The 24,557-nt window shown below is 48.3% G+C and overlaps 1 protein-coding gene across 1 annotated transcript in view; it reads right to left on the bottom strand.

The window, feature by feature from the left end:
* Nucleotides 1-6: 6 nt before the first annotated feature.
* DTX4 (deltex E3 ubiquitin ligase 4) overlaps nt 7-24,557 on the bottom strand; it is a 37,214-nt gene continuing 12,663 nt past the window's right edge. Inside the window, exons 3-9 of the mRNA XM_004389297.2 lie at nt 16,787-16,848; nt 16,285-16,446; nt 13,404-13,465; nt 12,290-12,442; nt 8,236-8,397; nt 4,144-4,233; nt 7-3,198 (exon numbers count right to left, since the gene is read on the bottom strand). Coding sequence (XP_004389354.1) covers nt 2,965-3,198; nt 4,144-4,233; nt 8,236-8,397; nt 12,290-12,442; nt 13,404-13,465; nt 16,285-16,446; nt 16,787-16,848 — 925 coding nt within the window. The 3' untranslated portion in view covers nt 7-2,964. The remainder of the gene's footprint in view (nt 3,199-4,143; nt 4,234-8,235; nt 8,398-12,289; nt 12,443-13,403; nt 13,466-16,284; nt 16,447-16,786; nt 16,849-24,557) is intronic.

Raw genomic sequence — 24,557 nt, forward strand, 5'->3', positions numbered from 1 at the left:
AAAACCACACAGAAGTCCAAATTTTACAAAATGGGGAGAAGAATGAAAACACAAAGGCACACGCAACCACATGGACACACTTCACCTTTTAAGGGATGAGCTTCTGACAAGGTCTGTCTCCAATCCCATTTGTCATCCCTGGAGACTCTGAAAGGAAGAAATTAGGCTGCTGGTGCTAAGACAATGGACAGAAAGGCATAGAATCCCCTGCCAGGGCCAGGGGGACACGGCAGGGTATCTGGTGGGGAAAACATCCCTGGTGTCAAAGTAGTGGACAAACAGGACCTTTGCTGGCCGGTTCCTCCCAGAACCCAAGACTGCACTGTTCCAGGTTGGTACAAGAGAAAGGGCAAAGGAATACCCCATACTTTGGCTGGCACAGTGTTAGAAGGGAAATTCTACATCCCTTCTATCCAGAAAGTCCCACAAGAAGAGCAGTGTGAGGGTGAGGTAGCCCTTACTGAACACCCTTCTAGAGGAGGAGAAAAGGGGCATAGTCACAATCAAAATCCGAGGGGGAAAGGCTTGAAGGTATGAAGACTCATTCTCAGAAGTGGTATTACCCCTGGTATACAGACTCCCTGATACATTCTCTGGGTCCTCTTTCTTCTGCTCCTGGCCATCTCCTTCCCCATCTTCTTCTGTCTGATACAGGGAAATCACTCGGCCCCCCACCACCTATTTCCAGTTGTCAAAGCACATCTTCTTTCCTTCTCCACCTCCTACTGCCTCAGTTGTGTTTTTCTGCCCACTGACCCTCAGTCTGTTCCCTTGTCCCTGTGGGCAAGACGCTCAGCAGATACTCAACAAGAATGCTAAAGACGGTGATAGTCCTAGGCCTACAATGAATCTCAAAGGACTCAAGGAATCTCTTGGGTCCCTGGCACAGGGTAAAGAGCATGGGTGTGACATTAAACACCACAGGGAAGTCTCTTTCAATGAATTCAGATGTTTCCTTCCTGACTATGGCAGGAAATCGCCCGATGGTGCAGGGAACTCAGGACCAATCTCCTGGTCTGCTGGTGAGATAAATGGCCACTGGCTGATAGAGGAACTAGAACTAAGATGGCAGGAACAACTCCTCTTATCAGGGCTCCCTCTGGTGGAGCAGATTCAATCCCTATAGCCATTTGGAAAGCGAGGAAAGGCTCAGCAGCAGCGTGTCCTGCGGAACTGGGTGATATTCATCAGGTGAGTCTACTGATCGTACCAAGGTCAAAATGGCTGCAGGCCTAACAGCAAGCAGCTACGGGGCTGGCTCCCATGAAAGCCTGGCCTCCAGTTCTAACTTAAGTACCATTTTTGAAGTTTCTTTTGTTTCAATTTTTCTAGCATCAAAATTCTTCCAAATATTATGAAATATATATGCATATCTATATGTCAAATCCCCAAAACATGAGGTATATAAATTCAATTAGTATCCAGAGGAACTTCCCCCAAACACACAGTTCAATGAACACACTTTCAAATGGGAAATTGGGCTTCCCTTCTTGATCCCCCTTCTCTCCTCCCTGACCACTAATTCAGTATTTAATGGAAGCCAAAGGCAAGAGGAATATTTAGGAGGGGATAGACGGGATCTCGGGACACAACCCAGTTGCAGGTTGGACCAGACCATAATGTGGTCACAGTCCTGTTACGAATGAGCTAAAGAGGCTCCATCCATGCTCTGGGTGAATCTGTAATAAGTGAGGGAGATGAGGGGGCCGGCACCACCTCTGGGCCCTGATTTGCCAATTTACATGGAGACAGATGGAAGCCCTCACAGAAACAAGACCGATCAATAGAAACTGGATCTTATCCAATCTTTAAAGAGCTAGGAAAAGGGGTCAGCGCAGCCCTCACCTCATCACATCTTCCCAAGCTCAGTTCCGTCTCCATCAGGATGCAAGTTTCCTCTGGGATGGGCTGGCAAAAGGGTGAGGAACACCTAGGGACCACAGCCTGGCTGTTTGATCCTCGTCAGAACCGAGACAGTGTGTGGGAGCATGGACTCCCCCACCAACCTTGCCCAATGGTGTGCACACGCGTGCACATACACACACACACACACGCACGTACACAGGTGGCACAGAGCCTATAGTGGGCTCTATTCACAGTGACTTGATGAAATTCATGGAATCTTTGAGCTGGTCTGGGATGAGGTGGAAGAAAGCTCTGCGCTCCTCTCCCTGAGGACGGTTCAGATGCTTAGTGGGATGCGGGCTCTGGTCTGATCAGAGAGGGGCTGGAATCAGCATCGTAGGATACCACCCCCAAAAGGAATCCAGAGTCCATTCATCCACACGACAGGACCAGACTCCTCTTTGGACAGTTCAAAGGTGTGAGGAGAAGGAGAGGGCCCAGAGAAGCCAAGGGCTATCACGAGAGCAGAACGTGCCCCCTGAGACCCTGGCCTTCCTGACCCTCTTGGCAAGAACTGCTCCCTTGCCATACTCCGAGGCATCTGATTTCTGACGTCACAGCAGTTTGGCGGTTCATCCCTTTGCCCCGCAACCTTGCACAGTGAGCGCTCCCTGCCTCCAGCGGAGGAGAGAAAAGCGGAAACTCCGCTCTCAAAGCAGAGTGGAAGCAGCAAGAAGCCAGCTGAGGCCATGAACCTCAGCCTTGACAAGGCCAGGGTATAGAGTGCTCACGCACCGTCCATACCCCAAGTGTGCTGACCAAGCCCCCTAACTTGGGGGTGAGGGGGATTCTTGCCTACCCAGCACCGAAAACTCCATGGGAACAGATCGAGGATGGCCCTCAGCCTGTGTCCCCTTTGCGTTGGATGAGGTTTATGAATGATGTGGCCTTATTCAATCTGGCTCCCCATTGTGGCTGGGAGGGACAGGAGGGATGGAAACAGAACAGGAGGGGAGAAGAGGGAGTCAGGAGGGCATGGCACCAACTTCTACCTTGACTCTCCCCACTTCCTGCCTTGTGGCTCCCATGGGTCCATCCCATCCCAAAGTCCCTCCAGGCTCAGTCCTTCTCCTGGGCAGCACTGTCTTCAGAGATGCCCTGGGCAGCCAGTTCAGCCAACACATTATCCAGGTAATTGGCATCTGGGTACCCGTGGCCAGTGAGATTAGAGCCAAACTCTGTCTTGTGGTGGACCTCGTTCCAGATAACCGTGTCTGACTCGCCCGTGGTGCTGGAGGTACCAATGGCAAAGATGAGGCGGCGGTCCCAGGCCACCAGCAGCAGCTTCAGAACCTAGGAGAGCCAAGGCAGGAGACCAAAGATGGACGTGCAGTGTTGGCCAAATTACCCCTAGATGCTAGTCTTCCCAAGGCACACATCCCTTCCTTTATCATGATCCCTACACAGCACAGTGGAACAGAAAGAGCCCTGGACTTGAAGTTAGAGACCAATAGGTTGAACCTTGTGTCTGTCACCAACTAACTGTGTCACCTTGGACAAGTTATTTCACCTCTCTGAGCTTTAATTTCCTTCTTTATAAAATGGCGATGGTACAGTCTGCCTCTAAAGGTTGTGAGCATTTTATGGGGCATCACATGAAAAGCACCTTCAAAGCACTGCCCGGCACACACTATTCAATAAATGTTCGATTCCCACTCATGGCGGCCCCATGTGTGTCAGCGTAGAACTGTGCTCCATAGGGTTTTCAATGGCTGGTTTTTCAGAAGTAGATTGCCAGGCTCTAGGCAGCAAGGCTCTAAAGAAAGGATTCTGAAATAGAGGAATTATTGCCAGTAATATCCTGGAGAGGAAAAAGCCCAAATTCCCTGTTCTGTTTGTGGTGTGCCGTCAAGTCGATTCTGACTCATAGCAACCTTATATGACAGAGTAGAACTGCCCCATGGGGTTTCCTAGGCTGTAATTTTTAGGGGAGAAGATCTTGAGGTCTTTTCTCCTGTGGAGCCGCTGGTGGGTTCGAACTGCCAACCTTTTGGTTAGCAGCTGAGTGCTTAATCATTGTGTTACCAGGACTCCTTAAAATTCTCCCCATCACCCCGCCAAAAAAATTTCAATCATATCCACCCTCACGTACAGTTGACTCAATATGACCTTGTTACCATGTGCATCCGGAGTTCCAGGAGACCCTATTCTCTTTGGCCAGCGCATCGTAGGAAGCAAAACTTGGGCCCATAAGATAGAAACCAAATTCCCCGGCCCCACCCTGAAGCCTCCTCTTACCTTTCTTCCTTTCTCGCTGTCTGGAAGGTAACAGTGTCGTGGGAAGCCGCGGGCACTGAAACTCTTCCCAGGATTTGGGTGTTCTGGGCCCTGGGAGCAGAAATAAAGAAAACAAAGGGCATTTTTCAAAATGTTTCCGATGAGAGGGGTGCAGGCTGTGGCTAATTCAGACAACGCTGACAGTAACAATGGCCAGAGAGTCTAGACCAAGAACAGGTCCAAAATGCAGTGTGTGTACTGATTGAACACATGTGCTCTGGAGTCTTTAGACAGAGGTTTGGGCCCAGAGCTGCCACCTTACAACTGTGTCCACTGGAGCCCTCTCTTGGGACTTTGGTTTCCCACCTGTTAAATGGGGATGGTGTGGAATACTCTCCTCATGGGGTTATTATGAATGCTAAGTGAGAATGGTGCCTGGTGCTCAGTACATTTTTATCATCATCATCATCACCATCATTTATCCTGGCTATTTTTGTTTGTTCGTTTAAAAAAAAAAAGAGAGGAAAACTGCAGCCCAGACAGGTTACATGACTTCCATAATGTTAGTGGCTTTGACAGAACTTAAGCCCAGATTTCCCAAGCTTACTTCAAACTGTTCACCTCTAAACTACTTCGAAGAAAAAAAGGTGCCTCTGAGCTGTGAGCTCTGCAATCAGAATGTTCTGAATGATTCCTGTGCATTCTCTCTTTTGTCCTAGGTTTTTGCTTATTTTCTTGTTCAACAATATGGATTGGGATATTCATGAGTAAAACTCTCCCCAAAACATGGAAACTAGTATCAGCTGATGCCTCTATGAAGCAAGCAGTCTCAGGCCACTGGGTGGCACAGAAACTGAAACTGAAATTAGCCAGAACCCTGCTTCCTAGTGGGGGCTCAGAATGGGTTCACAGGCTCCGTTGAGAAGCTTAAGAAAAGCGAAGGAGTTTCTCCTGTTAAAAATGCACGTGTTTCCACACACACAAACGTTTGCCTACAATTTCTGAACATCTGTGATCCCCTCAGAGTCTGTAGAACCGTGTTTAAAAACTGCCTCTAGATAAATCCAATCTAGTATTGACGAAGAATTGACGCATTTGAATTAGTGTTGGCGAAGAATATTGAATATGCCATGGACTACCAAAAGAACGAACAAATCTGTCTTGGAAGCAGTACAGCCAGAATGCTCCGTAGAAGCAAGGATGATGAGATTTTGTCTCACATACTTTGGACATGTTATCAGGAGGGATCAGTCCCTGGAGAAGGACATCATGCTTGGTACAGTAGAAGGTCATCAAAAAGAGGAAGCCCCTCAATGAGATGGATTGACACAGTGGCTGCAACAATGAGCTCAAGCTTAACAACGATTGTGAGGATGGCACAGGACCAGGTAGTGTTTTGTCCTATTGTACATAGGGTCACTATGAGTTGGAACCGATTCGACGGCACCTAACAACAGTATTGATAACTCCATGCAGCTCCTGGCACAAACACTCACATAGATGATCAATAAATATATCCTGGCTCATTAAATGAATGAGTAAATGAATGAATGAAAAAACTGCAAGAGAAGACAGACTTTTCATTTTCTCTTATTACAGGCAACGGTTCCCAAATGATTAAAAATTCTGTGATCTTTGTTAAAAAAAAAAAGAAGCATGGTCTAAGATAGCCTATGATTTGGCAAACTGAATGGCATGATAAGGGTCTCAGAGCAGGCAAAGATCATTATGAGCGAGGAGGGGCAACGATGTCTGCTTAGCAGTTCTGAATTTCATATTCACGTGAAATCAGTACAAAAGGCACAACATTCCCAAGGTCATGGCTGTTCTAAGCCAGGCTCCCGGGCTGAAAGCCCAGGTCCAACCATGGCTCTATTGCTCCTCTCTGCCTAAGGCTGACCGGTTTTGTGGTCAGCTCAGATGTGGCTTGGCACAGCCCCAGCAGGGCTGTGTGCTCCCAAGTCTGCACCTGAGCAAGGCAGTCACGAATCTGCCTCCTCGGCCCAGCTAGACTTTCTCCCCAGGAAATCAGTCTCAGCAGTGAGGACAGAGCTTAAAGGTTTCAACTCATCACGAGAGCTGCAGTCCTTGTGGTTCTTGGAGTCTCGAGGCAGGTGGCTCTGAGCATTCTACTACTGACCCTCAGAAGGGATTCTGCTGAGTGGCTCTGCTAACAGTGGAGAGTTGTATCCCTTGATGAGAACATAGGGTTTCCTGGAGGACCTCTATCCCCTACTGCAACCTGCTCCTTAATCCTGGAGGCTGGAAAACATAAAGCCTCTTGGAAATGGCTGCCCCGATCTTTGTCACTTCAGTCTGTTCTAAAACCAAAACCAAATTAGTTGCCCTCAAGTTGATTCCCACTCATGGAGACCCCATGTGTTTCAGAGTAGAATTACGCTCCATAGAGTTTTCAATGACTGTGACCTTTTGAAGCAGATCACCAGGCCTCTCTTCCGAGGTGACTCTGGGTAGGTTCGAACCACAAACCTTCTGGTTAGAAGTTGCATGCTTAACCATTTGGGCCACCCAGGGATATATCTATCTATCTATATATATATACACACACACATATCTATATGTATTTATGTGTGTATATATATATATATATATACACACACACATACATACATATATATACATACATATGTATATAATCATCCCTTTCAATCTGAACACTGTCGAAAGATACACTTCCCACCAAAGCTACCGTCTCTTCTTCTAAACTCCTACATTTTCACTCATGTTCCTGTTGCCCCAACTGGCTGCCCCAGAATCACTCCAGATGTCTCACCTGCCCCTACATCCAGCTAAACCTCTCTCTCCCTTGCCTCCGGCCCTTCCCTCATTCAGGTTCTATTACTTGAGCCTGGACTTGGCAGTGGTCTCCTCATTAGTCTCCTTTCCTGTGGTTATCCTGTACTCTGGTGCCAGACTAGCCTTCCTAAAGGACAATCCTAATCACACATTCTCCATGATCCTAATCACACACCCAACAACCCTCAGGGTCTCCCCACAGCCTGACAAGCAAAGTCCATGCCCCCTGCCCTAGCATTCAAGGCCCTCCACCACCTGACTGCAACCTTTCTTCATGCCTCGTCTTCTTCACCTCCTTCATATCCTTTTCTCCCCACCTTTTGCAAGTCCTAGGCCCCAACTTCATTTGAACTGTGATGTTGAGGAAGAATATTGAATATATCATGGCCTGCCAGAAGAATGGACAAATCAGTCTTAGAAGAAGTACAACCAGAATGCTTCTTAGAAGCGAGGATGGTGAGACTTTGGCTTGCTTGCTTTGGACATGTCATTGAGAAAGACCAATCGCTAGAAAAGGACATCATGGTTGGTGTAGTGGAAGGCTGGCAATGGGAAGGGAGGCCCTCACTGAGATGGACAGACAGTGGCCTAAATAATGGACTCAAACATGGCAACCATCATGAAGATGGTGCAGGACCAGGCAACATTTCATTCTGTTGTACATGGGGTCATCATGAGTCGGAGCTGACTGAATGGCAACTAACACAACAATATAGCTTAATAAATGATGTATATTAATTTTTCCTGGGCTGATGGGTAAGTCCCTGGAGGAATGACCATGTTTTATTTAGTTCTTTTACAGGCTATCATGCCTCCCTGTCTTATTTCCTCCATAGCACTTACCACTGTTTTGAATTGCCTTGTTTATTTATTTGTTTATTTTCTTCCTCCTCCCAGTAGAATGGGGACGCTAGGGGACAAGGACCTTGTCTGTTTGGTTCATGATCATCTCTCCAGCACCTGGAAAATGCCTGGACCATAATCCATATGTAAACATTTGTTAAAAAAAGGAAAGAAAGACAGAGGGAGGTGAACTAATAAATATTGGTTAAATAAGTGAATCTAGTAAGCACCCTAGAAGTCAGACATTTAAAACCAGCTTTGATGCGGAGCCCCGGTGGTGCAGTGGTTAAGAGCTCAGCTGCTAATCAGAAGGTTGGCAGTTCAAATCCACCAGCTGCTCCTTGGAAACCCTATGGGGCAGTTCTACTCTGTCCTGTAGGGTTGCTATGAGTCAGAATTGATTTGACAGCAACGGGTTTTTGCTTTTGTTTTGGAGGGTGGCAGTGGGCTCACCTGAATGCCGGGAGGGATGCTGTAGATGATGCGAATGGTTTTGCAGTCCGGGTGGCCTGGCAGGGAGTGGGGGATGAGGTGGTACTCCATCTTCCCTGGAGGCTGAGTGCCTGTCTTCACCCCATAAATGGTCTTACAGGTCGGACACTGCAAACTCCCATCCTGAGGAGACAAGGCCAGAAGAGCTAGATTGGGAAACAGTTTTGGTAATGACCTCCCCACCCCAAAAGGTACCTGGAATAAAGGGCCAAGGGCCCAAAATGGGCCCAAATGAGTAAGAGACTTTAGTTTCCCCCTGTCGGATTACCTAGCCTATTTCTGCTTTTTCAAAGGAACAAGAGTTAGAGTTACAAACAGCTCCACCGTCCACGCCCCTGCCCTTGAGGAGGCGGCAGGGAGTGTACATGGAGAATCATTATTTAACCACCAAATACCAAATGAGTGGAACAAGTGGCAAGCACTCTAGAGCAGTGACTGCCTAACGTCGCTGACCATCAGAATCGCCTGAGGAGCTTGTTAAAATAAAGATGCCTGGACCCCACAGCAATCCCACTGAATCAGAACTGGGAGGCTGCAGACTGTAGTGATTAAGAGTGTGAACTCTGAAGTCAAATTGCTTGAATTTGATCCCCAGTTCTGCCACCTACTTGCTGTGTGACCTTGGACAAATGAATTAACCTCTCTGAGTTGCAGTTTCTTTATTCGTCGAACACGGAAAATAATGGAATCTCTTTCACTTGGTTGTTGGGAGGGTTCAATGAGAGAATCCATGGGAGGTGGTTAGCATGTGGCATATCTAAATGTCACTGGTATTTTCATGATTTCTGCGGTTAGTCTAAGTTTGGAAACCCCATAAACCCTTTGCTGTCGAATTGATTCTAATTCATAGTGACCATATAGGACAGAGAAGAACTGTGCTATTGACAAGAGAAACTGGGTACTATGGCTTGGAGAAAGGAGCCTTGTGGTGCAATGGTTAAGTGCATTCAGCAATTTAACACTAATTGCCCTAGTCGCTATTTTCCTTAGATAGGGCCCTGCGTGGCTGCTAACTGAAAGGTCGCTGGTTTGAACCAACCAGCTGCTTCGCTTCATGGGAAAAAAGACTTCGTGATCTGCTCCCATGAAGATTAAAGCCTAGGAAACACTATGGGGCAGTTCTACTCTGTCCTATAGGGTCACTATGAGTTGGAATCCACTTGACGGCACATAACAACATATGCTGCAGTAAATGAGGGCAAGTTTAAGAAAATAGTCCTTAAAGAGTAGATATGAATTGGCTTAGAAGGATGGGGGATAAGGTCGGCATAAATAACTAGAGGAGGGTAGAATGCCGTTCATTAAAATATTTTAAATCTGAAGCACAGTGAGATTAAAGGACTTGCCTCTGGTCAGTGGGTCTGTCTACATCCCATGGGCTTTGCACTGCACCCAGTGGCTGTTGGTGGGAGGTTCTGGGTGCAATGACGTAGGGGCTGTGATTGCAGAGCAGGGCCTGTTGGTGGGAGGTTCTGAGTGCAGGGATGTAGGGGCTGTCATTGCACAGCAGGGCCTGTTGGTGAGAGATTCTGGGTGCAGGGATGTAGGCGCTGTGGTTGCATAGCAGGGCCTGTTGGTGGGAGGTTCTGGGTGCAGGGATGTAGGGGCTGTGGTTGCACAGCAGGGCCTGGTGATGTCTTCCCTGCAGGGACAGGAGGAGAGCCTGGAGAGCAAATCCTCCTCCCAGGCTCCTAGAAAGAAAGGGGGTGAGGAGAGGGAAAGTGTGCATAAAAGGTGCCATCACACAGCTGGGATCAAAGCTCCCCGTGACATCAGCAGCATCTCCTCAGGGAAGACCAGGATCCTCTGCAGAGCTATTTAGAAACAATTCAATTCAAGCTCTACTCATTTAAACAAATAGCTTGGATTCAGGGCAACAGAGAAGGTTACTCTTGGTGATCAAAGAGCAGGAACACGAGGTTCGGGGTCAGGAAATGGGTGCAGGGGCATCCCCTGCTCTGGTCTGAACTGAACTCGCTTCTTGACCTTGGGTGAATCACTCATTCTCTCTCTGAGCCCTTTTCCCCTTCCTCTTCTGTGTAGAGGAAATAAAAATGTATACTTCAAAGTATTAGTGCAAAAGATAATGAAGAAAACTGTCTTGAGCAATATTTTTAAAGCACCACTGTAGTAAATGCAGAGTTACTAGATTATTCTGGAACACAGTCATCAAAATGGAAATAACATGCTAAGAATTCCCTTTAAACTCAAAACAACCTCTTAGCTTAAAATGCAGGTCCTAATGGACCCTTTTAGCCTGGGTCAGGAGAGTGAGGACAGAACCCAGACTTGCATCGTCCATCGGTTATCCAGAACCACCATATGCAAGTCTCCCTGAGTCACTGAAAAAGATCCCACGGTTCACACTTTGGAAACTTTGATCAAATGTGCTAAAGAAGAAGGGAAAAAATTATAGTTATAATGCAAACGAGACATCAGTTTGAATAATAATAGTAATAATATCCTATAAAGTAGGTATGATTTTATCTCCATTTTTCTGGTGGAAAATGAGATAGCAGAGAGGATGAAAAAACTTGTCCAAGGTCATTCAGCTGATAAACCAGGATTGGAGCCTGGGTCTGCTGCCTCTCTTGCCTCCACATTTTCCCATTACGTAAGAGGAGAATAGAGCAGTTTGGGAAATCCAGACAGTTTTTGGATGGGTTGGAGATAGAAGAAGTCAGGGAAATCTCAGACTCTGATGGAATCCAAGCTGGACCTAGAGAAAGGAGTAGGATTTGAACTCATGGAAATGGGGATCTGAAGATTTTTCCAGGCATAGGAAAGAGCTTGGGTACAGTCAACAACTTAGAAAAAGCTCAGACATTGTAAGAGAAGAATTATCACCTAAGGAGATGTGATGGTTAATTTTATGTGTCAACTTGGCTAGGCTATGGTTCCCAGTGGTTTGGCCCCTGGTCTAGTTGCTACCATGGAGTAGTTACAAGTGATTAAATCAGATGGCCTTGGGTAGAGCAGATTACCTACCACAATGTCATCTACTGCAATGTAATATAATCACCTTCCATAACGCAATCTAATCAATCAGTTGAGTTCATAGCAGTGTAGGGTGGATCCTAAACCTAATCACTTCTGAGTTAGAAAAAGATCAGAATAGACACAAAGAGACACACTGGGGAAGGCAGAGGGCACGTGAAGATCGTCTACCAAGGATTACTGGCAGACATCAGAAGCTAGGGGAGAGGCTCCCAGAAGGAACTGATGACACAGCTAAGACCCTGATTTAGACTTTTAGCCTCCAGAACTGTGAGAAAATAAATTTCTGTTCTTTAAATCCACCCACTGGTGGTATTTCTGTTATAGCAGCACTAGGAAACTAAGAGAGGAGACTCCCACATTCCTGGAAACCAGCCCTAATGGGGTGTTGCCAATCTATTATCAGTTACTGAACAAGACAGGCGTCACAATGGCCTGCCTGCTCCTCCAAAAGCCAGGTTCTAGGGCAGGATTCCCAGGAATACTTTGGCAATAGACTCTGATGCCTCTGGAGGGTCAATCAGAGTCATTTTGAAATTGTTTACAGAAAAAGAATCATAACTTAAAATCAAAATACCAGGAAGCCCTGGAGAAGGAAGGGTCATTGAGAAATCCATCTCCACTGGTATGAATGAGCATTCACCCAGGGCCAAGCACTGGGATACACACTCATCGATGGGGCACACTTCATCCAACAATGGGTTAAGATAATGGTCCACTCTCCACAGAACCTTCACGAGCAGAAGTCCAAGCCCCTCAGACCACCCCACCCAAGATGGTGATTGAGGAAGTTGAGTAGATGGTCCAAAGGGAAGATGAAGACAGGTGTTGTCAACTATACAATCTTGCTGTGCATCAATCCTGCTGAGAACAGTCAAGATTATCACTCCTGGTGCCCTGAAGTGGGTGCCTCTCAGACTCCTCAATGACCCAGACACCACCCCAGAAGCCCCTCACACTCTTCCCCCTCCAGTGCCTAGCACGGGAAGCAGCAGCAGCCCCACAGGCTGGCACTAACCTTGTTCCCGTTGTTGTACATGGCGACCAGGCAGTAGATGTGGTAGATGTGACCGCATCTGGATAGCTTTCCCACCAGGTCAGGCTTGACGGTCGGCTGCGGGCCCTTGTAGCCTGAGGGTGCCATGAGGCGCTCCATACAGATGGTGCAGTCCTGGGGGTGTGAGGGGACAGAGTAGAGAGGCCCTCAGATGTCACCTGGCCAGGGAGGCTGGGGACTCCCTATGAAGGCTCCTCCATGATCTCAGAGGTCAGATGTGCTATTATCACTCTTTGTCTAGAAAGCCCATAAGCCAAAGTATATGTGTCCTTGGGAATCTAAATACAGTTTTGTCTCTCTTTACACAAGAGAAATTCCTGAAATCATTCCTGGCAGATGAGCACGTTAACTAGGGGCTTGCCAACTGAAGCGTGATCTCCTTGAGGGCTGTGACCACGCATTGTCCTTCCTTTGCGTCCTCCAATCGCTTGGGCAGGGAACAAAGGCTTGCTGACAGACCCACTGGCAAGTTATATTTAAACTGAACTTTTGTAAAGGGAACTGTAATCCAAGTGTACCAGAGGGAGAGCTATTTACATAAATAGATGTCAGGGTTTCTCAACCTCAGCACTGTTGACATTTTGGGCCAGGGTTTCTCAACCTCAGCACTGTTGACGTTTTGGGCTGAATAATTCTTTGCTGTGGCGGGAGCAGGCGTAAGGGCTCTCCTGTGCATTGCGAGATGTTTAGCAGCATCCCTGGCCTCTACCCATTAGATGCTGGTAGCATTTCCCCACCCCTGAGTTGTGACACCCAAAAATGTCTCCCTGGTGGGCAAAATTTTCCCCAGCTGAGAACCACTGCTTGATATCAAATCCATTTTAAGCGACTCTCTGTGGCTTATCATACTGACTTTCAGTCTGACCGTCATGTTAAGATGGCTTCCAATCACTCCACTGCACTATGCTGAACCAGTAAGTGGGGGAGGGTGAGCCAGAGCCACGCTCTGGACTAAGAGCCCTGGAGGCTCTGACCAGCTTTGTACCCTCCTACCCAAGGCATCCTGCAGGAAATTACAGCAGAGGAAATGCTCATGGGTGATGGAGGTGAACTCACCTACTTCTCCCACACTCACCTCATCTGGTGGGTGCCGGACTTTCTGCAGATACTTCTTCAGCACTTCCTCTGGGGTTTTACCTGTGGGGACAGGAGGACCAGTGGGCCACCGATGCAGAGATAAGGGACGAAACAGCCTTGCCAAGCGAGGTATGCCATAACCACTCCAGTTGCTGGGGAGTCGATTCCAACTCCTGGCGACCTCACATGTGTCTGAGTAGAACTGTGCTCCATAGGGTTTTCAATGGCTGATTTTTTGGAGGGAGAAAGCCAGGCCTTTCTTCCGAGGCACCTCTGGGTGGACTCGAACCACCAACCTTTCGGTTAGCAGCCAAGTGTGTTAACCGTTTGTAGCGCCCGCAGACTCCAGGTATGCCATAAAGGGAAGTTATTAGCCATGTTCAAAGCAGAAGAGAAGAGAATCCAGAATATGAAAGCCACTAGGAATTCATTCTGCAACTGGAATTAAATTTTTGAAAGAAATACAGGAGGTAGAAGAGCAGGAAAGGTGGTCTGAGGAGGTGGAAGGTGTTCATGCCTGCTTTTACCTCCTCCAATTGCTTTTCTGATATCCTCCTGCCTATTTTCAACAAGCTCACTTTTTAAATGAGATAGTTTGAGTGAGTTCCTCTTTCTTTTAATTGAAAAGCCTGAACTAGCCCAAAGGATCCAATGAGATAAAAGAAATGAACCCAAAAAAACCCAAACCCACTGCTGTTGAGATGATTCTGACTCATAGCAACCCCATATGTTACAGAGTAGAACTGAGCTCCATAGGGTTTTCTTGGCTGTAATCCTTATGGAAAAAGGTCTCCAGGCCTTTCTTCCACAATGTTGCGGGGTGGGTTCAAACTGCCAACCTTTAGGTTAGCAGAGATGAAAGCACCTTGTAAACTGTTAAACATTAAATACATAGTAGGTATTCTTACGCATTCATTTAACAATATCCTAGGCACTGTCTCACTCTATAAGGTGGTGTCAAAATACGATGTTTTTTTTTTTTTTTAATAGGAAACCAGAAAGTCATGATCCACAGCTTCAGGACAGCCTCCCTTGGCTGTTGATGGTGCTGTCACGGCCAGCAGACACAGCAAACAGCAGGGAAGGGTGAGCAGGCTGGGAAGCATCCTGCCAGGCTGCAATGCTTTTGGAATTTCTTTACGTGCTGGACATTTAGGAAGCAGCCCAGCCTGGAGGCAGAGGATGGAATGACCTAGCCTTCCAAACCTTTTGCCATCAAGCCAATTCTGATTCATGGTGACCCATGTGTTACAGAGTAGAACTGCTCCATAGTGTTTTCTTGGCTGTGATTTTTACAGCAGCAGATCGCCAGGCCTTTCTTCCATGGTGGAGCCCTGGTGGCGCAGTGGTTAAGAGCTCGGCTGATAATCAAAAAGTCAGCAGTTCGAATCCATCAATTGCTCCTTAGAAACCCTATGGGGCAGTTCTACTCTGTCCTGTAAGGTCGCTATGAGTCAGAATCGAGTCAATAGCAACGGGTTTTCTTCTGTGGTGCCGCCGGGTGGGTTCCAACTGACAACGTTTCAGGTACTAGCCCATTTGTGCCACCCAGGGACTCCAAGGAGGCACAGCAGGAAAAAGACTAGCGCCACCCTGGGCCACCTGTAAATTGGGGAATAGCAATAGCACCTACTTCAAGGAGTTGCTGTGATAATTCAACGATTAACTTATTAAATTTAGGGCTGTGCCAGGTAAGGGCCCAATGCATGCTATTAATAATAACAGGAGTGGGAATGTATAAACTCCTGTCATTTCCTATCAGACTACGAGCAAGACAAGTGCATTCAAGTTCAGTTAAGTCGAGACGTTCTGATAGCCTGGAAAAGTAGGACAAGCGTTTGGGGAAGCAGATCGTGCAGCAGCCAGGAGATGCGATGCAAGTCCTTCCCTCCCACTGTCCACTTCTCTGATAAGAATCAAGCTTCTAACAACTGACAGCCCATTACTTACCGGGCCTTGGGCTAAAAGTATATTATGCATCTCATCCGATTTCATCTTCACAATAACCTTGCAAGGTTGGGCGTTTAAGGGTGATGGTCAAACCACTTACCAACCAATACCAGCAATCAGAATGGCACAAATGGTTTGCTCTCAGCTCCTAACCTAAAGGTTGGTGGTTCAAACCCACCCAACAGTGCCACAGAAGAAAGGCCTGGCAGTTTCCTTCCATAAAAATTACAGCCAAGAAAACCCAACGGAGCGGTTCTACTCTGTAACACATGGGAATCAATTCGATGGCAGTGGGTTTGGTTGGTTGTTTTTGTTTTTGTTTTTTTAACCAGCAATCAGCCAGCCACAGTGCTACAGCTGGGCCCTACGGTACCAGGGGAGATACAGGTAGTGACTTTTTAGTTGCTGTATTGTGGGGAGATAGGAAGGAGCTCCTGAAAGAAGGGTGGAGTGGCCAAGGCATCTGGAGGCTTCAGAAGGACACAAGACCTTGGCTACTTTCCAGTTGTAATGTATGCATTCCGGGGTATGTTTGATGGATACTGGTTGGGAGGGGTTTTATCCCACTGTAAAGACAAGAAAACTGAGGCTCCATGTAGTTGTACCACTTGTAAGTGACAAAGCTGAGATTTGAATCCAGCTGTTTTGGCTCCACCCCCTAAGTGATCTTGATCTTCTAACACATTTTATGCGTGCAACACTTTATATTTTTATGTTTCTGCATTTTTGCATATTTTTATTTCTCAGAGTGAAATACACTTTGGTGTAATCATCAGAACAGGTGTTAGTATTAGGCCCACTTAGCAGATGCAGAAGCTAAGGGACAGAGGGTTGTGCCATGGGTAAGATACTTGGTGGTGGAGGTGAAGCCAGGGCTGGGAACCAAGTCTTCAGACTCCCAGGACCCCATAAGATAAGGAATCTGGTACCTTTCTTGGCTTGTTTTTTGGTGGTCTTGCGGCTTGTGTTGGAAACCCCTGGGATGGATTTTATTTCACTCTTGCTGACGGGGGGTGGGTGTAGGACCAGCTTCGGTGGCCTGGTGAGACACACAGGCAGCCCCGCTGCACTCATGAGGATCCCAGTGATTCCTGGAAGGGCAGGCACAGTGAGCAAGGGCTGAAGGGTTAGCTCCCCACCCGCCCCAAACTCCTCCCTCCCCAGGAACCCACTCTTCTCTCCAGCAGGGGATGCTCCTATTTCATTGATTCTCTACCTTCTACTGTTCCCAGAAATACATTCAGTCCCTCATCTTCAATAGCATGCTGTGCTTTAAGCCATCAGTTCTCCCCAAATTCCTCCTGCCCTCCCAAGGGGACTCATGAAACCCAATTCTCTCACTCTACAAATTCTCATTACTTTATTAATTTATCTCATTACTTTCATTTTTCTCCCTTACGTTAGTCCAGCCCACAGTTTGGTTTCTCTTACCTGCCAAGGCAGGGTTGACAGGACTAGACCCATTCAAGTTCTTGACCGGTACGGTGGGGACCCTGTGGAATGAATGAGCAAAATACATTACGGTTTTGGCAAGCAGGACAAAATGGGCCAGTGTTGGGGCCCCAAAACTTCAACCATTGAGGGTTTGCCCTTTCTTACAGAAGCTACTTATCACTACTAAAGAAGCAGTAAGTTCTTAACACAGCAGCCAGAGGCAATATCTTCAAAGCCTAAGTTGGACCACGTCACTCCACTCAAAACCCTGCAATGGCTCCCCAGGTCATTCAAACTCAAAGTCCTAACAAGGCCTGTATGGCCTTAACACGATCTGCCAACATCCACCCTCATCCCCTCATCTCTCTGGCTTCCTCTCATATCGATCAACACTTCATTCTCCTCTAGCTCTTCCTCCTACACCCCAGGCTCATTCCTGCCTCAGAGCCTTTGCATTTGCTGTTCCCTCTGCCTGGAATGTTCTTCCATCAGATTTCTGTTTGGCTTCTTCCCTCAACTCCTTCAGGCTTGGCTCAGATCTCACCTTCCCAGTGAGACTTTCTCTGACCACCCGGTTTAATCCTGCTACCCATCACTCAAGGAGTCGCTGGGTGGTGCAAACAGTTAAGCGCTTGACTACTAACCAAAAGGTTGGTGGTTCCAGTCTACCCAAAGCCACCTCAGAAGAAAGGTCTGGTAATCTGCTTCCGAAAGGTCACAGCCATGAAAACCCTATGGAGTGCAGTTCTTCTTTGCAACACATGGGGTTCCCATGAGTAGGAATCGACTTGATGGCAACTGTTTTGGGCACCCTGGGACTCCAGAGCCCTCTTACCCTGCTCTATTTTTGTCTTTTCTCCATGGAACTTACGATCTTCTAACTTAAGATGTTGCTTACTATCTCCCCTTCTAGAATTAAAGCTCTACAAGGGCAGATACCTTTGTTTCGTTTACAGCTGGCACTAGTAGGCACTCAATAAATACCTGTTGAGCAAATGAAAGAATGAGAAGTAGGTTCAAACCTGGGTGTACATAAGAACCACATAAGGAGCTTTGAAAAAGACAAAGTCCCAGGCCTGAGTCAGAATCTCCACTGGTGGGGCCCAGGAGTCTCCCAAGAGGATGCTGATGTAGCAGGTTCCCCGTCCTACATTTGGAAGCCATTGCTCTAACAGCTGTTACTTCTCCTTTTCCCTGAGAAATGTAAATATCAGGGGGAGCCTCCTCCCCTTTCGGCCCTCTCCCCAGCAACTGGAGCCTGGCTGGGGGGATTCCCTGGCACAGCTGCCTGAGAAAGGCGAGGCCTCCCACAGATCTGGCCATAAAAACATGGGGGGCCTGGGATGGATCCTATGCCAGTCCCTGTGCCACCCAGCTTCCACAGCTGGGCTTGGAGAGGGGAGGTGGGCGTGGAGAGACCACAGTCTCTGGTGACTCTAGGAGCCAGACAGCCTGAGAAGGCAGAACATGGTGCTGCAGAAAATGTTTACTTGTTTTATTATTTGCTTACTCGTTCGTTCAGGAAATGTTTATTCAGCCCGACTTTGTACTGGGCACTATTCTAGATGCTAGGGACACAGCTGCAAACAAGAGACAGCCCATGGCTTCGAAGGGCTTGCCATGCGTCAGGAGTCCATACGTTCTAATTGTTAACACACACAGAACTCGCTCCTACCAGCCACAGTTCCCACTGCTCACAATATAGATAATATCTTCCAAACCCATCGAATCCTGCCAACCACCTATGCAACAGGCACTGTCATTAACCCTATTTTACTGATGAGGAAGCTGAGGACAGAGATTAAGCAAACTTGACCAAGATCACACGGCCAAGGATTTGAACCCAGAAAATGTGGTTCCACAATCCATGTCTTAACCACTCACGATGCCGGCATGCTTATGTCTTACATGATCCTTGTGACACCCCACGCTGCAGAGCAAGAATGTGAAGCTCATAGAGTGTATCAGATAAACCCACAACCAGCAGAGGGGAGAGCTGGAACGGGAACCCAAGTGGGTCTGACTCCACACCAAGATGGACTTAGGACCTTGAGGCTGAGGGGAAGGGTACTCAGTCTGTCACTCACACGCCCGTAGGATTGGTGCTTCCCCACCTCTGTCCCCTCACTGGGGATGATGACACAGGTGACAGGGCAGTGAAGAGGATATGAAATAACAAATGTGAGAGTTTTTGTGTCTCAACAGGCCACTAAAGGCTACTTTTCCTCAGGATCAACCAAACCCAGATGGGGAGGAGAAAATTGAATTCAAACCAAGGGAAATTGGGCCAGGAAAAGGGGGTCCGACTTGATTCTGGACTCTGTGAGTCTGTGTCCTGCCCCACAGGGCCAGGCATGGTACAGGTGGACAGGGAGTCCTGAAAACTGGGTTCAAGTCCTAGCCCTGCCCAGAACTCCTCACCAATCAGTTAACTTTTCTAAGCCTCCATTTCCTTATCTTTAAAACTGTGTGGGTTCTGGGTTAGAAGGTGCCAGGAAGACTTCTTGAGGATCCCCCACTGGAGTACCTCAGAACAAGGTGGCAGCCGAGCCCCTGGGTCCTCTGCCGAGCGCAGCTTCTTCTCTTCACCCAGCTCTACAGAGAGGCTGCAGTGGAGGATCCTACCTCCTGTGACCTGTTCCCCTGCTCCCCACCAGGGGGCTGCACACGCTGGCCAGCCACGCACCTGCGTTCCCCCTCACCATCTCCTTGAGGCCCCCACTGCAGCTGATAAGTAGCTGTGATCTGGGTGACAAAAGCCACCTTTGTTCCCTCAGACTGGACTGGCAGGTTTCCACACCCAATCTGGTCAACCAGGAAATAGCCCAATCCCCAGAGTGCATATCCCAGGCAGCAGAGCTTGGGGGCAAGGTCTGGGGAGAGGTAGGGTCTGTGCATGGGCTCCTGGACACACGTGAACACTGTGGTGCCCACACGTGGGAGAGGTGCATGTCCCTGCCATGTCAGGAAAGGGACAACACAGCGGACTTGCTTGTCACTAGGCTCTGGGCAGCAGTAAGGCTTGGGGAGAAGGTGAACTATTGACTTAAGAAATACAGAAAGGTATAGTGGAAGGAGCCTGGTGGCGCAGTGGCTAAGTGCTCTGCTGCTAACCAACAGGCTGGCAGTTTGAATCCACTGGCCGCTCCTTGGAAACCCTATGGGGCAGTTCTGCTCTGTCCTATAGGGTTGCTATGAGTCAGAATCGATTGGATGGCATCGAGTTTTCGGGGATAGTGGAAGGAACAACGGCACAGGGATCCCTGAAACCTAGCATTCCAGCTCAGCCACTGACTTTCTCCGTGCCTTTGGGCTGTCATGCGGCCTTTGTGAATTTCCCTGACCACATCTGAGTTACCAGAGCTGTAAAATGGGACACTGTGATGTCTGCCAGCTGCTAACCAAAAGGTGGGCAGTTCGAATCCACCAGGTGCTCCTTGGAAACCCTATGGGGCAGTTCTACTCAGTCCTATAGGGTTGCTATGAGTCAGAATTGACTCAGTGGCAACGGGTTTGGTTTTTGGTTTTTGGAATGTCTGCCTAAGGAGCCCTGGTGGTGCAGTGATTAAGCGCTAGGCTGCTAACTGAAAGGTTGGCAGTTCGAGCCCACCAGCTGCTTTGCAGGAGAAAGATGTGGCAGTCTGCTCCCATAAAGATTCACAGCCTTGAAAATCCTGTGGGGCACTTCTACTTTGTCCTATAGGGTCACTATGAGTCCACATCGACTCAGGGGCAATGAGTTTAATGTCTGCCTTACAGATCTCTGTGAGGATTTAGGATCTAGGTCAAATATTGTGTAAACAGTGAGCCCTATGCAAATTCAGACGCTTGTTTACATTTTTATTTCCCAACTGTAAGAGGCAGTTGGGCTTTAATATTCCAAGTGTCTCAGATTCTTGAGAACATGGGGCAGAACTCTGGATTGTTGAGCTGGCAACACCTACGACTTCCCCGCACCCCCTCACCATTTTACTGGCGAAAATGAAAACCGTAAAGAGGAGAGTGGTCCACGCTGTCACACAGACCACACTCTGCTTATTAGTTGCCGTCCAGTCAATTCCGGCTCATGGCCATCCCATGTTTTACAGAGTAGAACTGCTCCATAGGGTTTTCTTGGCTGTAATCTTAACAGAAGCAGATAACCAGGCCTATCTTCCATGGTATCACTGGGTGGGTTTGAACAGCCAACCTTTAGATTAGCAGTCAAGCACAAGCCATTTGGGCCACCCAGGAAATTTTACCCTGTCTGGGGTCCCAAATATATGTGCCTGAGCTCTCTCTCTAGGAGACAGCAATCAAGTGATAGGCATGCTTCTCATACCCTCGGGGCAACTCAGCTCAGCCGAGCTGCCTGACCAACCAGAAGACAACCCCCTGCTCCCATTCTGTTAGGCTGTTCCCAGTTATGAAGGTGCCAAGTTTTCATTTCCAACCTGAAATATAAAACTAAGAAAGAGAAGAGTTGGCAAGATGGCAGGGGAGAGGAGGCAGAGGGAGAATATCTCTGTAGACACCATGGTGAGAAACAGTGTTTTTCTCGGGAGTTACGTGCCAACCCAGGAATCCTCAGTCAGGGAGGACAATGGTCCTGTCTCTACGGTAACCGAGGCCTAGCTGGAGAGAGACAAGCCCCAATTCCAGAAGAGAGGGGTAGAGGGGCGACTCCCACCCTCACTGCTGAGCCTCCCTTTCTCTCCCTTTAGAACCCCCCCCAACTTGTGTCTCTGAATAATTCACAGGCTCTTTTGTTCCCCCCCAAACCCTCCTCTTCATCCCACTTCTGCTGCCCTCTCTGGTCTTCCTTTTTCCGTGGGAAAGTTGCCTGAAGAGGTCATGGGCAGAGAGAGGAGGGGGACGGGGACAAGCAACGACAGAAGGTCGATGGCAGTGCCAGACAAAGGGAATAAACACGCTAATTAAATGGCCAAGAAAGGCTGGAGGAGAAGATGGTAGTGGGAGTGAGGGAGGTGGTAAGAGGTGAAAAGGAAAGGGGGAAGATGGAGAGGGGTAGGGAGGGGCCTCCCTTGTCAGGGAAACAGAGCAGAGAAAAAAACAACTTGTTTCTATAGCCCTTTTGAAATTGCACTGCTGGACCTCCACCCCGTTCTCTAGCTCAGTGTTATTGGCCGGCAGAGGGAATAAAGAGGAGAGATAAAGAGCTGCCGGCTCCCTTATTGAGATTCAAAGGGATGTGGGGAGCCTCTTCCTCAATTATGGCATGAGGTCACTTGGCATTTGCCAAGGGTGCCAGAAATGAGGTGGGGTGCTAAACCCTGCTCAGCTTTGACTTCCGTTCAATGACTCCATCGTGCACAATCAATAGGTACGTGTTAGGCTGCAAACCGAAAGCTCGGCAGTTCGAATCACCTGCCACTCCTTGGAAACCCAGTGGGGCAGTTCTACTCTGTCCCATAGGGCTGCGACAAGTTGGAATTGACTTGACAGCAAGAGGTTGGGTTTTTGGGTTTTTTTAATACCAACTGAGGAGTCCCTGGGTGGTACAGATGGTTTATGCGCTCAGCTGCTAACCAAAAGGTTGGAAGTTGGAGTCCACCTGTAGGTGCTTGGAAGATAAGGCCTGGCAATCTACTTCTGAAATACCAGCCATTGAAAACCCTACGGAGCACAGTTCTGCTCTGACACACATGGGGCCACCATGAGTCAGAATGACTCAAGGGCAACTGGTGGTGATGGAACACTGACTGAACTCTTAGTACGTGCCAAGCACTGGGCTAAGTCTATACACTGAATATCTTATTTAATTCTCACAACAACCCTGCAGTGAGGGTACTATGACCATCCTCATTTTGCAGATAAGGAAACAGACAACAAAGGTGCCACACTTGCCCCACTTTGCACAGCAAAGAACTTGGACCCAAACCCAGGCAGCCAGGTTCTGGGGCTGTGTCTTTATCCACTGTCTGAGCCTCCCTCGTCCATGCCTGCAATCACCCTCGACCTCTGTTGGAGGCGCCCTGGTGCTCCTGCGTGACAGCATGAGAAATCGAGCAGTGGCAGAGTTTAGGTATCCATTCGCCTCTCCCCAATACTCCAGCCAGCCCAGAGGAAGTGACATGAAAATCCCACGCACCTGAGCAGCATTTATCACATGTAAATTGCCTGCACATATGAGGAGGAGTTGGGCTTTGGCCGAAAAAGCAGCAGATAGGACCAAAACCTGGGTTCCTACCCCACTCTTTCACATACTGTTGCGCGGCCTTCCTTGGGAAGTTAACTCTGAGCTTGAGAGCTCATATGTAAAACCCAGGTGGTGGGGTGAGCCAGGGGCACATCTGCTCACTGCCAAGGGGTGACTTCCCTTAGTGGAGTTTTCACAATGACTCCATGGGGTGAGTAAGCCAAGTACGATGATCCTCACATCACACAAGAGGAAGACGGAAATGCAAAGACTCTGAGACTTACCCAAGTGGCAGAGGCAGGACTAGAAGCTGGGCCTCCGGACTCCCAGTCCAGTGCTCTCCCCACTCACCTCAGCCCCGGGTCTGCAGTATCCCCTCCTTCCTCTCACCTCCCAGTTCCGAACCTCTACATGCTGAGATCCAGCCAAGTCCCCTTAGTGCCTCCTCTGGGCAGCCTGGATTTTCAGACGAAGGTGCCCTGCCTAACTCTAAAACCATCCTGATAACCAGGGGCTCAGGGACCATAAGCAGGGCCAGGGCCCTCAAGAGAAAGGGAAGACTGAGTGGGCGTGAGAGGCAGACAAGGAGATCAGGGGCTGGTAGGCAAAGGGAGATGGCCTGGCACTACATGGACCTGCCTCTCCCCTTTTATGATCAAGAAGACCATAAAGTACCATGATAGCAGAACCTACAACATCATCGATGTAGCACAGTTCTACTCTGACACACATGAGGTCGCCAAGTGTTGGAATTGGCTTGCTGGCAACTGGTTACTGGTTACATCACCAGCTGTCAGAGCCAAGACAACGCATGGAAAGTCCCCAGCACATAGCAAGTGCTCACTAAATACCGACTCTTGTTCCAGTCTGGAATCACGCCTCCAGCTTCCGGAGGAGAGACCAGAGCAAGGGGACTAAACCTCATTTGGCACCTACTGTATGCAGAGTGGCACAACGGTGAGAGTTGGCTACCAACCAAAAGGTTGCAAGTTCGAATTCACCAGCCGCTCCTTGGAAACCCTCTGGGGCAGTTCTACCATAGGGTCGCTATGAGTCGGAATCAACCTAACGGCAATGAGTTTGTATGCTGACCAGAGTCCCCAGTGCAAATGGTTACGCACATGACTACTAACCTAACGGTTGGTGGTTCGAACTCACCCAGTGGCAATCTGCTTCCCAAAGGTCACAGCCTTGAAAACCCCATGGAGCAGTTCTACTCTGCACACTCTGCACATGAAGTTGCCAAGAGCAGGAATCAACTAGACGGCAACTATTTTTGTTTTGTTTTTTTGTTTTTATTTTTCGGTACGCTTGGTTTTGTTTGTCTTTATGTTTTTGGTATGCTGGGCACTATGGCATGTGCTTGATAGGGAAGCAGCATGGCTGAGTCTGCAAGAGTGTGGGTTCTGGGGTCAGACTTCCTAATGTTTGAATCCTAGTCTCCCCAGTGATCAACTGTGTGCCTTTGAGCAAGTGAACCTCTATTTTCTTCATCTGTGAAATGGGATAATAATGCCTACTTCACTACTTCATAGAGATGTTGTAAGGCTTAAAAAGGGAGACAAAGTCCAGGGACTAGAACACAGTGGAAACTCAATGTCATCTATTATTACTTAAGGAGCCCTGGTG

Source organism: Trichechus manatus, unplaced genomic scaffold (genome assembly GCF_000243295.1).
Source record: "Trichechus manatus latirostris isolate Lorelei unplaced genomic scaffold, TriManLat1.0 scaffold00240, whole genome shotgun sequence".
NCBI classification, from domain to species: domain Eukaryota; kingdom Metazoa; phylum Chordata; class Mammalia; order Sirenia; family Trichechidae; genus Trichechus; species Trichechus manatus.